Source organism: Crinia signifera, chromosome 1 (assembly GCF_055691185.1).
Source record: "Crinia signifera chromosome 1, ASM5569118v1, whole genome shotgun sequence".
NCBI lineage: Eukaryota > Metazoa > Chordata > Amphibia > Anura > Myobatrachidae > Crinia > Crinia signifera.
In genome coordinates, this window is record NC_139217.1 from 137289544 (window position 1) to 137308183 (window position 18640).

Below are 18640 nucleotides of genomic sequence, written 5' to 3' on the forward strand. Positions count from 1 at the left end.
GCCCACCGCAGCATCTTGGGTAAGGTATTTCTGTCTATTAGGGGATATTTGGCTGGTTGTGTTCTACGGGTGTGGATCAGTTGGTCACCAGCAAGTTGTTACAGTCATTAGGTAGACACCATTAGGTAGAAATGCATTTAGGTCGACATGAGTCTAGGTTGACAGGGTCATTAGGTACACTTTTTTTTTACCCTTATGTCAACATAAACACAAACATACCACTGTGCTCGCCATGCTTCGGGCACACTATTTTATTCTCCCAACACACCCTAGTGGATGGTGTCAGCGCAAAAAAACAACAACCTATGTTGACCTAAAGTCTTATCAATCTTACTGAATGTGGACCTAAAGTCATGTCGACCTATCTGCATGTCGACCTAATGATTGGTGATCAATGACCGTATGCCGTGTTCTACATCTGCCTTAATGATTGTATATTTTATGAATAAAATCACTTCTTGTTTTCAACCCCAATTCAATTCATGGGTATGTACTAATTTCTGCACATCATTCATGGTTTCTTCGCCATCCTGTACATTTTCTTTTTGTATATTGCTATATCTAAAGAGTTGGTATTACTCTTATATGTACAGTGGGCAGCATTTAGACAGACATATGTACTAAGCTTGAAAAGTGATAAAAATGGAAAGTGATAAACCACCAGCCAATCACCTCCTAACTGCCATGTCACAGGCTGTGTTTGAAAAATGATAGGTAGGAGCTGATTGGTTGGTTGTTTATCACTCTCAATTTTATCACTTTTCATGGCAGTACATCTCACCCATTGTGATTTATTGTGCAATCATCTTTAGACTCATATCTAGACCTATTCAGATATAGCCGCAGTCACACAAATTATAGGAATACTGCATATCATTCAGCAGAAGTGAGACTTGCAGCACGTGGTCCACAGATGTGGGCCCAACTGTACAAACCAAGTAGCGATTGTTGCCTGTTCAGTATACAAAATTAAATCAGATCTAGATCAAGTTATATTCAGCCAGTGTTGTCTGAACATACTGGAGCTCTACCTGCACTTACCATTGATATTGTAAAATAAAAGCATCAGTTTTGTAAAATTTGTATTCTGTACATAGTGTAGTGTTATTATCTCATGATTTTCATTAACTTAATTTATACTATACTGTAACTTACAGCTGTAAAATGGGGTGTGGATTAGATAGTCTAGATGTCAGTCAATAGGTCAACTCCAAAAGATCAACATCCAATAGGTCAACAGGGTCAAAAGGTCGATATGAAAAAAGTAGACACATGCAAAAGGTCCACATGAGTTTCACACTTTTTTTGTGAGTCAATGTTGACAACTGTTGACGCAGATTAGTTGAACGTTTACGCTCGCCATGCTTCAGGTTTGGTGCCACGATACGCTTGGCACACTCAAATGCTCACTCTATTACATGGTTACTGAAGTCAGAACAAGCCAGTTTAATAAAAAAAAAAAAAAAAAAACTCATGTTGAACTTTTGATCCTGTCAAAGAAGATGAGATCAAGATATCCTTTGGATCGATCAGTCAAGAGCTGGGTTGTCACGTAGCAGCTACAAAGAATGGGTAGTCACTCCCAATAACATTAACAAGTGGTTAAGGAATGGAGTGACTGCAATGAATATATCACGGTGCGCAACAATTTTAAACATATTAAGAAATAATTTAATAACACAAATAAAACATACAAAGATAATAATTAAAAGGATAACAAGAGAGCAGAATTCACAGCAACAAGCTGCATTTACAGTGGATAATCTACACCAGGGACTAATAGGAACAGACACTTGTCATTGCTAGACTCGGTGGGTGATTATACAGTCTACTTTAGGGCTACTAAACACACCATCTTTTTTCCATTTCATTATTATCAGTGTATGTTTTAATTGTGTTATTAAATTGTTTCTTAATGTTTTAAATTGTTACACAGCGTGATATATTCAGCGCAGTTACTCCATTCCTTAACCACTTTTGACCCTGTCAAACTATGTACAATCTAGCTTCAAACCGCAGATCTATCAACTGGAACCAGTAAAATGAATCCTTTCAGTACAATTGGCTGGAGCATCAGCATTTCTCTAGAATAACTTGTTCAGAAAAGAAAATCTGCTGTTTTATGCTATGGAAACTATTTAATTGCAAAACGATTTGTTAAAAAGAAGTAGATGCGCTCACGTCACTGCATTTATTATTTACAGTTCTGCAGGAACATTTCATTAGAGACTGGTTACAAATATAAGTTAACAGATAAAAAAAATATACTTTACATATTACAATGACACTTACTATACAAATATACTGTAGTTCGAAACAAGTAATATCCATGATAAATGTGGCTCTAAATTATACTCTTATGTACATCTTAAAGTGGAATATAAACATTGTTGAAAAAAATAATAAAAGATTTCCTTCAAAATAAAGAGCCCAAGCACCTGATACATGGTAATAAGACACATTTATGGGAATGGCCATCTATTGTTTGGTATACAGAGGTTCACAGATTCTCAGAGTGCTTCAGGAGTGGCTGGAAGAACTGGCAAAGAGCATTAAGATGGAAGAAAGGCACTGCAATTTATTTTTGATGTAATCTGGAAGTTTGTCATTTTCTCCATGTCTGCAAAACAAAATGGATTTTTTTGAATTTTAATAGTTTGTGAATACTCTAAAATCCAAGTGACAACCCACATGGGGGATCCGTGAATGTTCCTCTACACATCAGAGTTTCTTTTGAGACAAGTAAGACCATTGGGAAAAAAACATACATACTGGCATACAGTGTCATAGCAATGCATCCTGTACCTGTGTCGGCCCCTACACAACGTTATACTACATGTATGGGGTGGGACCACCGACAACACCAACTCTTAGGTAGAGCACTGCTCAGCATCCTAAGGATGCAGCAGGTGGCTCCGCAATAGCGCTAGTGGCTGCCATTCCCGCCACATGCACCTTTTCACTTAATGGTTTTACACATTTCAACACACTACAAGTATAATAATAATCATATCTCCAGTGTCCATCTGGGCTTTTGCTCAACTCTGTAATTTTTATATTCTTCCATTGTAATAGTAATGAGTTTCAGCTGGTTAAACATAAAAAGATCATACTGGGACTGATGCAGATTTCAATGTAACTCCACCACAGTTTTATCCTGCATACACAGAACTAATTATGCATATTCGTTCATACCTGAGCTGTGGCTGTGTTTGTGCATTGGGTTTGATACTCCTCTGAAAACTACCATATTTACGTCCATGTTCTGCACAGCCTGCAGACAATGAACTTTAACTACATGAACATGCTCTTTGAGTCAGATGCCACTGAAATGTGTAGCACTCTGCATTGTCCATAATTGTGTACTGGTTCTAGACTCGAGCAGTGGTAGCCAACCCTAGTCCTCGAGAGCTACCAACAGTGCACATTTTCCAGACAACCTAGCTGCTGCACAGCCGCACTCATTAATCACTGACACATTTTAAAAGATCCACAGATGGAGCTAATTAGCTCACTTGTGATTCTGTGAGGAGACCTGCAAAACATGCACTGTTGGTAGCTCTCGAGGACTAGGGTTGGCTACCACTGTTCTAGAGCATGCACAGCATAGAGCAACTTAATCTCTGCATCAGCTCCAATGTGTGTTCTGACAAACATGAACACAGTAGTGAAATCTAATGCAAACATAAACATGCTACTTTACCTGGTTACTTGTCCATTTGGTGCTGTATAAATAATAGAGGAAACTCCAGGCTGAACTACAAGCTGTGATCCATCATTGAATTGAACCCAAACAGCCCCAGTGTTCAGCTATTTAAAAAGGGATATTGGTAAAATGTTATAAAAACTTAAATTGCAATTGATAAAATCACAGAACATCTCCCCCCCCCCCTCCACAATAACCATCCATATTCTACATCAAGATATTTCTCTCACATAACCCCCCATATTTTATCCAACATTAATAATTTATTTACTTTCCGTGACAGATAGATAGATGACATTATATATATATATATATATATATATTACAAAAATTAGTGTCCCCCACCCAGCCACCCCATATACTTCACCAAATAACCCCTCCCAAATCGCCAGCAATATGTGGCAAAGACAGTCACCCCTATGGCTCATATCCCAGACCATTTAGAATACAGGGGATGTGCAAGAAAGCACCGAGATCCCATTTGATTTAGCACTAACAGTACTTTGATTTGCATAATAAACTTTAACCTGCAGTGTAGATCAAGTCAAGACACTTATAGTAGCTAGAATATAGCTGATGCAGTCATCTAAAGCTGGATGTTTTCTCAGTGCAAATCCCCTGCTTACCTGAGATGCCCAGCCAACATTTTTAACAAACACAGACTTCAGAACTTGGCCAGGATCGGGAGTGTGATCTTTTGAAGCTTTGGTGGAAGTGACACTGTGAGCAGAAAACACAGATCCTTCACAGGAAAGCATCTGTTAACACAAAATACATTGCACTTAGCCTCATATAGTTACAATGAACCAATATATTACTCAGGCACCAATAAAGTTGCACGTACTGCTAAAAAAGTTAATTTACTGCAAGCTAAAATGTTCCTTTATAAACAATTCACTGCTTAATAGTCTACTTATTGCAGTTCTGATGTGTAAAGATTGCAAAAACAAAAATCAAATGCATGAGCGTCAGTCAGCTTCTTTCTATTGGATACAATTATGCAGAGGAAGTGTAGCAGCTTAAGCAAAACGCATCCAGAACATTCCAGAGCTTAAAAAAAGAACAGAACATGTGAGGAAGTTGGAGTGGACAGATAGGAGACAAAACCAGGATTATTTTGTATTGTGAATCACAGCAGCTTTAAAAAGAACAGCTAATTATTGTTGCTAAACTTGCTCTTCATCTGCTGTTTACTAAGCATGTTTTGAGGACTTAAAAAAAAGAAAAAAAAAATTTTGGTCAGCATGTATAATACATTTGCAGGAAGGACTGATCTCCAGGTGCCATTTCACTTACAGAAGGATTGAGGTTTGGCATCTGGTTAGGGGAGGTTGCATTGTATACCCGGTTAGTGGGACTCTGATCCCTTTTCCCACATACAGTCTCCACAGAAGATGTAGGTCGCACTAAAGGTTTTGGGGAATCCAGGTTGGTTGATCTTCTATAAAATACACACAAAATAAAATATTTTAGTATAAGCGCCAACAGTCAATTTTTAACAATTCTGTTCAGTTGCTATATCAACTCTTTGTCCAGATTACATCTTTCATCATTTTAATTTTTTTATTTCTCAGGACAATTGGAGCCAATCAGCTCCCAACTGCTGTTACAGTCTGTGCTTGTAAAATGGCAAGAGCCGATTGGTCCGTACTTGATCATTCTACAGGGCTTAGAACATACACTACTAAACAGTATAGCAGGGCCATATTTGTGTACTAGAGCTATATGATAGTTGGTATACAATTTTTTTTTTATAATATCTGCTCTATGGGAGTGTTGGCCATAGGACAACATGTAAGAGAAATAAGATATCCATTTGAAAACTTTAGTTGAAATAAATTTAAAGAGAGCTCTACTGATTGATAAATGAGCCTCCAATCACCATGCTACTGTGGCAGTATGTGTCTTAAGGTGCATAAACACTTGGCGATATTTTGTTCATTTTGCACCTTTTAATTGATATTGTTCAAAATATCGGCCTGTGTGTATGCGATGAACGATGCGCACTCCTGCTGATCATTAAAGGGGTTTCTGTCATCTGTACATGCAGCTCAATATTGGCTGTCATTCATAGAAAGCTGCATATTTCTCTACCTATATATAATTTGTCCTATCGTGTTAATGCACAATATTGTTTGTCGTGGACACTAGAATGTTCAAGGGAAATTGTTTAAAACTATCGTTCACTGAACACATCGTCTAGTGTGTATGTGCCTTTAGACATAGGCCAAGTATGCTGCATGACCGCTCCATTGTGTTAATCAGAGTGAAGAACAGGCCCCTCAGTCTACGCAGAGCATGCGCCCACTAGCAGCCTTGCTTCCAAAATTAAAAAGAAAACACACCTTCAATTAATTTTTAATATATCCAAGTCAAATCTTACCTCCCAAAAGTGATTGGAAATAATGTGATATTTTCTCCCTTTTTCTCTTCTATAGTAATTGCAGTTTCCAAAGAAAGACAAACCTGATGACTCTGTAATACAAGCAGTAAATTAGGATTACAAATAGACTAAATTCTTTGCATAATCCCAGGTAAATGCAATAGTTACTGTTGCTTTAAATGTATTTTGTATTCCTAGAACATCAACTGGATCAGACCCTCTTATTAAGCAAAATTTATGCTATAGACAGGTATTTAAAAGTTCAAAGTAGCTACCAGTTCTTAAAAGGCACCCCAAAGAGATGATTCATACTATGCCGATTGCCAAATAGGGTTAGTTTAAAAAAAATATTTCACATACGGTCACTGCCAGGAGTAAATCTTCCATGTAAAGCAAACGGCATTTAATATAAGACATCTAAAATCCATTACCTCATTTGCATGATCCACGTAACACTTAATCTCATCACTTATTCTGCTGCCTTCTTTCAGGGTGTAGGAATTTCCAGATTTCTCTATTACTCGTATTATATTACCCGTCTTATGTATTTTCGCTCCTAAATAAAAAGTAATACTAATAATAAAAACAAATAATAATAATAATTCTAATAGAAATATTATTTAAAAAAAATATAAAAAAGACTGAGTAAGCCCATGAATTAAGTGAAGACAAGAATGTCCAAGTGTTTTGGTGTCAAATTATATTATCTACATGACTAAATTTAGAAGTCTGAGTTATTAATGCTGAATAGCCTCCGGCTTATTGTAATTGTATAGAATCAACATAAAATAGCATTTCAGTACAACGCATCCATATTTATTGGGTCTGAAATATATATTTTAAATTTGGTCTATTTTTTTCCCCCCAAACAGGAATGCTGGAACCGTTTTACCACTGCTTATCTGAACTCATTGCTAATTAAAAAGGTATTTTTGTAAAGCTTCTAACTTACCATCATAGAAACAGACTTCTACATCGGCATCAGGACCATTCTCCATTAACATACACTTTGCATATTTAGAGTAGTAAGTAACTTTAGGTGTTTTGGATCTTACAAGTTGTATAAATTTAGTAGCATACTGGTATTTTTTCCAGTACTTCTCTATCAAAAAAAAAAAAGGATAGAAATTGTTAAGACACGTTTATTACATGCGTATATACAAATTTAATTGAACAATATAATTTACAATCTAAAAATGTAAATTATAGCAAGTCTGCTCTCATCTATATTTATATTACACATTTATGCTATTATTGTGGTCAAGAAAAAAATTCTGCCATGTTATTATGGACCATGTGGTCTTAATATCAGGGCTTAACAAAACCCGGGGACCAGGTCACCACAGCGACCAGTTTCGCCAGGAAGCAGATTGCGCTGGCTTGCCTTAATGTAATAGCCGGGCAGAGCAATGGACAACCCCCACCTGGCTCCGGCTGTATCAGAGAAGGTGGGCGGCTACACGCTCCTAAACTTTCATCTGGACTCAGATTTTTTTTTTAAATTGGCGATCCCTGTCTTATATAACGTTAATAAAAATAATATCAGACATTCGCCAGTTCTTACAGAGTACCTCATTATGGGCCAGATGTATCAAGTTTCAAAAAGTGATACAATTATAAAACAAGCCAATCAGCTCCTGTCATTTTTCAAACCCAGCCTGTGACATGCAAGTTAAGAGCGGATTGGCTGGTTGTTTATCACTCTCCATTTTATCACATTTTGAAGCTTGATACATCTGGCCTCAAGTCACTTATTGGAGGTATGGGGAACTAAGGGGGGTATTCAATGTCAGGGGTACGGCTGTCGTGCCCCTGTCCCGTTCTCGCTTTGCTTGACATGAGCTCGGCGGTCGGGATTCAATGTCCTGGCCGCCGAGAAGGGGGCGTGGCTGAGAGCTGATGACGGAAATAGACGAGCTCCAGCCGGGAGCTCGCCTATTTCCGGCTTTTCTCGCCAGAACGAGCCCGACAGCTTGTGAGGTCGGGCTCGTTCTGCGGAGAACCCCTGTTCAATGCTGTCTGGGAAGACACCATTGAATAGGGCCCCGCAGCCATCTCCCCCATTGGGAGATGGCTGCGGGAGGTCGACCAACATTGAATACCCCCCTAAATCTCACAAAACAAAACAATATTAATCAGCCCTCGACACACATGTTAAAAAATACACTTTAAATAGATAAATGGACATACAGTATTATTAAGTTTATACCTGGTAAACTGTCAAATGTATAACTTAACATGTTTTCTGGAGGTGATGGGGGTCTATCGGCCACAGGAAATCCTTTGCCTTCATTTGGGTGATAAACATAAATCTGGTGAGAAAAGGATATTATTAAAATTTACTATTTTGAAATTGAAGAGAAAAAAGGTCAAATTCTACAGCATTATTGTTTACAAATCTAAGTTAAGCAATTAAATTAAAAGGTTGAGTATCCCTTATCTGAAACATTCGGGACCACAAGAATTTTGGAATATTTTTTTTCACTCCATCTGCCCCGATGTCCACGGTGTCCTTCAAGATCCTCTTTAGTGGCACCTCCAGTCCCAGGGGAGCATTGCATACTCGCGCAATGCACCGCTGGGACCGGACATGCCGCTGAAGAGGATCGTAAAGGCCGCTGTGGACATTGGGGGGGACGGACGAGATAAATATTGAAAAAAAATATTCTCAAAAACCACGGTTTTCGTAATATTTTGGTTTTTGCAATACACGGATAAGGGAGACTGACCTGTATTAGAAAACTTTGCAATGTTTATAGAGGTCTTTGCAATAAATTTATTAATCTCACCATGCCATTGTATACTATATACAACTAGTTGCCAATAGAGGAAGGGTGGATAACCATGAACTTCATAAACAGAGTAAGCAAGGTGCATTGTGGCCAGTTGGCAGAATGACCTCTACTGCTAATGGGTGATTCTAAGGTTTCAGATCACATTTAGGTGGCCAAAGTGAACAATTCTGGCTATTTGGCACTCAGACACCGCATCACTGTCATTCGCGGATCACACTTACAGGCTGAAAAGTGTCCAAGTTCATTTAGACTGAGGTATTTCGGTCTTGATTTGTGGCCATACAGGTCACAAATAATCAGGTGAAATTCATCATATAAACTAATAAAAACCAGCTTGCACCAGCTCCTTTTGTGATAACGAACTATAATTTGATTTGAAGATCAATAACAATCGTTTGCTAGAAATGTTTAAACACACAATAGTTAATGTTTTTGTCTTTTTACAGAGGACAAAATAAAATAATTACCAAGTTCCCATCACAGGATATACGCAAAACTTCTTTCACACGTTCCCGAGAATGCTGTTCTTTCAAAAACTCCATGCAAACGTCTCCATTGTCCAGAATGCTCACCTGTTAGGGGAACATCCAGTTAGCACGCCCAATTAGGAAAGCAGACTGCAGAAAGTAATAGCCGACATACATACCACAGCATTCTTGGTTTTCTGTCTAATTGACTTCAACCTTTCTGAATTTAGAGGAGGAATTAGGCTTCTCACAGAGCAATAACCTGCAGCTTGCTGGGGAATCCTGGGCTTAAAATAGTGCTGGTTTTCTTCAGCTTTACAGTTTTCAGAATTGGTCTGTTTTCTTAGTCCTCTGTCAAAGGAAGAGTCTGTGACTTTTTTCACCTTTACATCATTCCAGCATTGTGGAGCCTCCTGCTGTATGGCAGGTTGGCAATAGTAATTTGCACTCGAGTTACTGATACTGCTCACCTGCTGAGAGTTTTGTGTTTGACCTAAAAATAGAAATTTGTATAGATTATCTGAAACCTCAATGCACACTTTTGCAAACACGACGAAGTGGAATACTGAAGGACTGAAACAGGAATTTATTTATTAACAGTTTCTTATATAGCACACACATATTCCGCAGAGAGATTATTTGGACACTCACATCAGTCCCTGACCCAGTGGAGCTTACAATCTATATTCCCTACCACATGTACACGCACACACAGACATTCTAAGGTTAATTTGTTGGTAGCCAATTAACCTATCTGTATATTTTTGGATTGTGGGAGGAAACCGGAGTACCCGGAGGAAACCCACGCAAGTATGGGGAGAATATACAAACTCCGCACAGGGCCATGGTGGGAATCAAACCCATGACCTCAGCGCTGTGAGGCAGTAATGCTAACCATTACACCATACGTACTGCCCCAATACTGGAGGAATACTGAAGGACACATCTACGGAGCTCCACCGAATCACTTTGATGCAATAGCTATGCTCCTGAGAACTAAGGCACAGAACTAGCTCATTATGAAATTAGACAGACTGACTTTTTAAAAACGCCAGTGTAAATCTTTGGGCCCGGATGGCTTTGGTACAGAATTCTATCAAATGACTCAGGAATTGGTGGTACCTCACCTTACCTCCTTATTTCATTCCATGCTTTCTGGGAATCGTTCCCCACACGGGTTTACTGAAGCCAGAATTGTTTCCTAAGCCTGGGAAGGATCCTACTAAAGTACAATCCTATCGCCCCATATCCTTGTTAAATCAAGATTTGAAACTCTACTAGATTGTTAGCGAGATGTCTACAGCTCATATTGCCCAGGATCTTACACCCTGCGCAGAACGGGTTTGTTAGGGGACGCACCTCTGTGCACAATGTTCGTATACTGGTGGCTGATATTCATGGAGTTCATCAACTCACCAATACTGACGCTATAGTTATTAGCGATGATGCCATTAAAGGCTTTTCTGGTAAAATATCCTTCGGATTAAACAACTTGGTGACGGATTTATATTCAGAATCATCTTTATTGGCCAGGTATACTTGCGTATGCTTGGAATTTTTTGTGGTAACAGTGCAGCATCAATCAGGAACACAAAGGGGGTGGGAAGAGAGGCATAAACATACATCACACATATATCTAGAACAGTTTGAGTTAGTATTTAGTATTTGGTACGTTCAATACTGTTTAGTTGGTGGACAGCTTTTGGGAAGAAGCCTTTTGTAGTTCTTGTCGTCTTTACTGGGATGGACCTAAAACATCTGCCTGACGGAAGGGGTTCAAACAGGTTGTGGCCAGGGTGTAGCTTGCCCTGCCAAGATCTTTCCTGCACGCTTATTGACCCTGGCTAGGTATAGTTCTTGGACAGTTGGGAGCTCCGCCCAAATGATCTTTTCTGCCATCCTCACCACTCTTTGCAACCTTCGTCTGTCATTCTCGTTTGCTCCTCCGAACCCGATTGTGATCGAGGAGCAAAGGACAGACTTTGTTCCTCGCAGGGTGTAAGATCCTGGGCAATATGAGCTGTAGACATCTCGCTAACAATTTAGTGAAGTTTCAAATCTTGATTTAACAAGGATATGGGGCGATAGGATTGTACTTTAGTAGGATCCTTCCCAGGCTTAGGAAACAATTCTGGCTTCAGTAAACCCGTGTGGGGAAGGATTCCCAGAAAGCAAGGAATGAAATAAGGAGGTAAGTCCCACCCTACTGCGCATTTGCTAATAAATGGTTTCAATTCCCCCAACCTTCCATTATCTAGGGAGACTCAACAGGGTTTTTTCTTGTTTCAAATTGTACATTTTAGTATGTGGACTCTAAAGGAGCGTACCGCTTCACTCGCTGTGCTTCACGCCAGGTGCCTCGCTCTACAACCGCTGCGCTTGGGACAATTTACCATTCAGCGTGGATAGTAAAAGTATGAAAAAAAATAAATAAAAGAAAACCTCTATCTCCTTATACCGATTGCCATGAATGATAGCGATGTCTAGTGTATTCAGATCAGTGGTTCATGCGTGGATAACAAGAAGAGTTAGCAAGAACTCCATTGCATCCTGAATAGATACAGGTTGAGTATCCGGTATCCAGACATCCCTTATCCGAATTATTCCAAAAACCACGGTTTTTGGAATCATTCAAATTTTTTTTTTTTAACCCCTTAACCCTCTTTTCATACTTACCAAGTCCCCGGGCGTCCACAGCAGGCCTCCGGCATCTTCTCCAGGACGTCACCGGTGCGCGCGCACACTCGCGCAATGCATTCCTGGGACCGCTGGAGACCAGGAGAAGATGCCAGAGGCCTGCTGTGGACACCCGGGGACTGCGCGGACACCATCAGGGGACAGGTAAGTATGGCTACAAAAAAATATTCCAAAAACCGGAAAATTCCCCTATCCGAAATGCTCGCGGTCCCGAGCATTTCGGATAGGGGATACTCAACCTGTATTGTATTTCCCCACCATACAATACATACCATTTAGTTGCATGGCTCCAAACCATTGCTGTACAGTTGCAGACGAACACTTGTCATCGGACCTGGCAGCGATAGTTTGAGGACAGAAGAAGTCAGACCTTGAAAAGCAAAATGAAAAATAATCAGGATGTCAAACCCCAAATACATTTTGATCATATATTTAAGCTACTGTTCATTTTTTGTAAATACTTAAAAAAAAAAAAAAAAAAAAACATTTTTATTGGGTGAACTTTTGTGATTCGATAGAAAATAGATAAAAGGACACAAATTAGAGAAGTAGCTCATTATTCTATAATGCAGACATCCGGCAGATTTTATAAAGGCATCTGCCATTGACTGTTTGGTAGTAGAGTCCTTTACTGGGAATGAACCCGCGATATGTCACTCTAACAGCAAAATATCTCAACCTACAAAACAGGTACCATCGATCAGATCATGGGGCTTAAGGGAATACTGTAATAATCACTTTTCGCCATTTACTTCTCTACAAGTTCCTACAACACCACCTAATAAAGGTTACACTGGGCTCCACATTAATCAAACATTATTTACCTGCATTAAAATGACAGACCACCAGTCATGTTCCAAGAAGAAATCTGGCCACTGAGCACTGATATTACAGATCTGGTTTTATATCACAAGTCAAGTCTGAAATCTGAATCACGTAAGTGTCACAGGAACATTATCAAATGCCCCTGGGGTCTGGCAGCCATCTGCATAAGATAATCATTCCCCTGTGGCCATTTAGCAGAATTGAACCAACTGTTAAGGGGCATACACAGTGAGGTTCTGGCTATGGCCGATTTGACTACACGCACTTGCAATTTTAACTAGGTGTAATTTGGCCAAATACGCTGTATGCGAGTCAAAATTGCCTTGACTGCAGTGTCTATTTTTCTTTGAGACACCGACCTTGCATGGCTGCTCATCGTTATTGCAAGCAGTACAAACACTGTGCGATATTGTCTAATTTTACAATTTTGATTTGTAATTGTAAGCCAAAATCGCACCATGTATATGCACCTTTACACAGTACAGAGGTACGTGCTAGCTACATCAATTTTAGTGTTCATTCTAGCACTCGCCATATTTGAAAACCCATGCAGTTCCTCTGCCTGGGGTGCCGCTGTCTGCTGTAGTGCTTCTAGCACAGTGTGGTCTGTATATCAGCACTGATATGCCTACCAGACCTGTGCTAGAAACACCACAGCAGACAACGACACCCCAGTCAGGGAAGAGGATCTGCATGGGTTTTCAAATATGGCGAGTGCTAGAATGAACATGAAGCTTATTAGGAAGCAGGTACAAGTTGGATGACATAAGTATCTGCTTACCTTGCAGATAACAGTGATTCATAATGCCATAATAGCAATAACTATAACTGAGAAGTGTGCACAGGATAAAACAGTTACCATTTAAAAAAAACAAGGATACGTGCATGTGTGGTTCAATCTCCACTACAAGCACACACCCTATAAGAGCACTTAAGTCTAGCATGGATTTAAAAGCGATCAAATACCTTGTGCTAAAGGAGATGACCACTGTAAAAGTTAAAAATGTTTAATAATCAGATACCCGTTGCCATATCTTATCTGTCAATTTGATGACTTTGGTCAATGGGAACGCATATACAGCTAAATCAGTGGCTCACACACTGCCAGAAGAAAATAGTTATAGGTATTGGAGGTGACTATTTTTGAGACAAACTATTATTTCATTAACAGTACTGTGCTTCCTAACCAAGAAGTACTTAACGGGAGAGAAAAAAAAAAAAACACAACAGCAACTTATTAGACTAGCCAATATTTGCTGTACACTAAAATAAACGAAAGATTTATCTGTTCAATCTATCTGGTGAGAACAAAAATATTGAACAGATAAATCTTTAGGTGTGTAACAAGCTTTACTCTACTAGAGGATAATCAATAAACGGATTTTACTTACGGCGGTCTTTCTTTAACAGGTGGAGAAGTATGTCTGTCCAGAGAGCCACTAGTAGCTTTTTCAGAGAACATCTGGGGAATATCTCCATAGCTGTTTGCAGGAGATGAAGCAATGGTCCTGTAACCAGTGATCTGACCAGGTTTATGCAGTGCTTCCACAGAGTAACACCTGTCTGCAAAGCTGTTTGGTTTTCCATGAGCTTGGCTGCGTGAGGTACCGGTTCTGTCAGAAGAGTGAGCCCTACGGAGGTAGCGAGAATGTGGCCTATCTTCACCAACAACTGCTTTCCTTCCTCTCCCTTCATAAAAATCATTCTCTTCTCTTTGAGAAACATGGAAGCTTCCACCTCCCACTGGTAAAACATCACTTGGGGGCCTGTCTTTGAATGGAAAGATGTTTATTTTGTTGGGTAGTGGAGGGCCAGATAAGATTCTTTTCTCCTGTAAGCGGCCACTAACACTGACCCCAGAAGAACCAGTAAAGCCAGTAGAAATTGTAGCATGTCCACTGTCGATGGAGTCTTCAACAGCTCCTAAATTATCACAAGCTGAAGAAGAAGAATAGCTGGTCATAAATGGATGGTCCAGCACAGATGAAAGATTTAACCGGTCCGCAGGGTTTTTGCGTAGCAACTGAAAAATTAGGTCCTTAGCCTCTCGCGACAGAAAGTTGGGCATTTCATAGTCTGCCAGAACTACTTTATTTAACGTGTTCTTTACAGTGTCTGTGTCGAAGGGAGGTCTCCCCACAAGAAACGTAAACAGCATGCAACCTAAAGACCAAACGTCAGATTCAAGACCATGAGCGCCCCTGGTAGCAATTTCAGGAGCGATATAGTTAGGTGTGCCACACATCGTGAAGTGCTTCTCATTCGGCATTTTTAACTGAGCTGCCAATCCAAAGTCAGCAATCTTAATATTCATGTCACTCGAGAGCAGAAGGTTGGAAAGGGTGAGATCCCTATGAAGAATGCCATGAGAATGTAGATACAGCATCCCCTTAACAATCTGTTCCATTAAATGCCGAGCTGCAAAACAAAGAAAAATTTATTGTAATGTCTCCTCCTACTGATGGCTTAGAGGCGGAACTGTCAGGTACCATTTACAGTAAATCAAAAACTTAAGGTGCATACACACGGAACCATGTTAGAAACTATCCGAAATAGTTAACAATGGTTTCAAAACATTTATCGTGTGTACACACAAAATTATTTGAAACACCACAAAAGATTGGTCTATGATCTTCCCGCATACATGAAAGATCATAAAACAATAGTCGGGTACTTGCTTCTTAAACAATACACGGAATGAATTTAACGATTGGGCGTTCCGATCGGTCGGGAACACCCACATCTTGTTCAAATCTTTCTGTGTGTACGCACCTTTAGTGACCTTTGCTTTAAATTATACCGCATAAACCCAGAAGCCGAAGAGTAAAGGTGCCCATACACTGCTGCGATGTCTCGCAGCAGTGTACGGACACCCGACAGCCTGCAAGCCGCCAGGACCTTCCCGGCAACAGGTACGCATGCGATCCGTTGTGATGGATCGCATGCGTCCCTGCTTCCCGCCCACCTCGCCGCCAGGAGGGAGGTCCCAGAAAGGGTGGTCGGACGGCCTGCCGGTCCGACCACATGGTCGGGTCCGAAGCGCACTGGACCACACAGACTCCCCGATGCCTAGGATTACATACGATACATCGCATGTGGTCCTTTTGTATGCTATGCAATGCCATTCACTACCCCAGGATATAAATCCTTGTTGCAGTCATGGCAACCTCCAGATCCGACACGCACGGCACTGCAGATCGGAAGTAAAGGGCATACTATATGATAGTTTTCACACAATATATTGGCCCAAATGGTTCTAAATCGTGTGAAAAAGGGCAATCTCATACTGGTGTATGGGCACATTTACGCACCTCACATATACAACCTCTATCTCACCTTCTTTTTCAGTAAATGGCTTCTTTCTGTTTTTTAAAAAGCGGTTCATCTCTCCACTGTGACACATTTCAAGGATCAGGTACACATAATTGCCATCTTCAAAATAATTGTAAAGCTAGATAAAAGAAAAAAACAGGGATGAAAGTGGACCTAAAACAATGTATTCAGTGTCCATAAAATATATACAAACTTACCTCCAAAATAGATGGATGTTTCAATTGGCAATGGATCTCAACCTCATTTCGCACCCGTTGTACCATGCCAACCTTCTGCATTGCTTTTTTGTCTATCTAATGTGGCAAAACAAATATGAAATATATAAGTGAAAAGTAACAAGTAGGGCTAAAATAAGTAAAAATATGACACCAAAAATGTCACAGCATATATAATCACCACATAGTAAACAAGGAATAGTATAATATTCTTCTGCTAGAGCCTTACCATTTTGATGGCTACCTCGATGCCAGTATTTATGGACTGTGCCCTGTAAACACAGGCAAATGAGCCTTTCCCAAGGAGGTTGAGGACCTTGAAGTCCTGGTAAAAAAGCAAACAAAAAAAAAAAACGCATTAGACAACAGCAAGCCCAGTGACAGCTGCGTGTGTATATATATATATATATATATATATATATATATATATATATATACATACATACATACATACATACATACATCATACATACACAAATATACATACACAGGGAAGGGAGTGCAGAGACATAAGTCTCTTCTTTATACCTCAATGCAGTTCTCCCCCTGCAGGAGTGTTGTGCATGCCCCCTCTGCCTGCTTCTCATGCCCCACATCAGTGCATGGGTCTTTAGAGGCAAGTTTGGGGAAGAGGAAGGTAAGGACCCTCTCCAGCATGTTACCGGCCTGGAGACAGCAGCCGGGAGGACGTGCGCACAGTGCGGGAGCAGCAGCGGTGTGAGGTGTATGAAGTGCAAGTGATGGGGAGGACCAGGACGTCCCGGCTCTGTTCCCGCTGCCATAACTGACAGCGGCAGCTACCACAACAACACATGACAACAAGTGCCAGCCACCACAACACGGCAGCAGGGGCGTCTCCTGGGACACGCACAACAACACACACACACACGGAGAGCCCCCGGGGGGCGCGCCGGCTGCAGCTGCTGAATCCCAGAACACTCGGTTACATTACATACATTATGGCCGCACGACCTACTCCTCAGGTGCACGGCTTGGTCGTGGCTCACGCCCTAGCATTGGAAAGGGGGTACGGGAGGGTTTACGGGATGGAGTACCTCTATCCTCCCTCCTATGCTGCTCGCCATCTTCCCTCTGCGCAGCCCGGACTCGGCTCATCCTCGCGGCACCCCGCGCGTCTGTCTCGTAGCTACTGTTGCGCAGGCCGCTTGATCCCGGTGGCGGCGGAGGTAGGGGGGTTCCGGGCTTGCGGGGCCCGCCTCCATTCCCGCGGACCTACTGTATTTGTTATTTGAAAAATTCCGCCCGTTACAGGCACGTAATGCGTGAGGCTTGTCAGCGCGCTGACGTCAGCGTCCTGTACATCTCGTTACGGCGTCAGATGAGACGAGACTCGAGACTGCCTGCCCTGCTGGTGAGAGTGCGGCGATACTGTTCGTTTTCAATAAAGTTTTCCTGCTGTACTTTGTCGGCTGCGGTTTGTTTGAGCTTTGTATGTACTGTATACATCTGTAGGATCCAGACAACACAACAAGTAGAGCGTGAAATATTTGAATATAGTATAAGTGAAGATTAGAAAGAAAAAGTGTTTAAAATATGAATGGCCACTGCCTATCTGTATTTAACTTTACTTTACATTAGTATTATTGTGCCTATATGCTCTATGTATCCTTGGTCTTGCTATATAATAGTAATTTGACTCTTTGTGACTTCTGATATTTACCAAATAACCACCTTAGACTGTAAGTTCACTTTGTATCAGTTTTGTCTCAGTCTTATTAATAAAGTATTCAAGCTGAATTATTATGTCTTTTTTTGTATCAATACGATTTTAATAGCAAACCATAGGAATATTGTCAGTTTATTTATTTATAACAGTTTCTTATATAGCCCAGCATATTCCGTTGGACTTTACTATAGGAGACAGTGTGCTATTGTATGCAATTTGCTTCTGTTTGTATACATTTTATGATTGGCAGCCCCCACCACTAGTTTTGCCCATAAATAATTTGAATTGGTTCTTGACCACCAACCTGGGGCACCCCTGCAAGTGTTCCGAGGCACACAAGGGAGCCACGGCACACAGTTTGTGAACCACTGCACTATACACTATAATTCCAGACACTACAGTGCATTCATTTAAAAAAAGTTTGGCTACAAATTCAATAGCTGAAAATGAAATATAAATATGGGATTTCGCTCACAGCTGCATTATGAAAAATATACTTGCCTGGCAATAAATATTTGTGACCGGAGCACCC

General features: G+C 40.5%; 1 protein-coding gene across 1 annotated transcript; it reads right to left on the reverse strand.

The window, feature by feature from the left end:
- Nucleotides 1–2118: 2118 nt before the first annotated feature.
- On the reverse strand, nucleotides 2119–17772 carry PLK4 (polo like kinase 4). The gene is made up of 16 exons (XM_083174129.1): nucleotides 17477–17772; nucleotides 16651–16746; nucleotides 16404–16499; nucleotides 16210–16324; nucleotides 14265–15291; nucleotides 12321–12418; nucleotides 9531–9844; nucleotides 9352–9456; nucleotides 8299–8401; nucleotides 7042–7191; nucleotides 6521–6645; nucleotides 6090–6181; nucleotides 5003–5147; nucleotides 4333–4464; nucleotides 3704–3810; nucleotides 2119–2620 (listed from the first exon to the last, which is right to left on the reverse strand). Exons 1-16 carry the CDS (start codon nucleotides 17504–17506, stop codon nucleotides 2521–2523), a joined length of 2835 nt encoding a protein of 944 aa, XP_083030255.1. The 5' UTR covers nucleotides 17507–17772; the 3' UTR covers nucleotides 2119–2520.
- Between the last annotated feature and the right edge of the window lie 868 nt (nucleotides 17773–18640).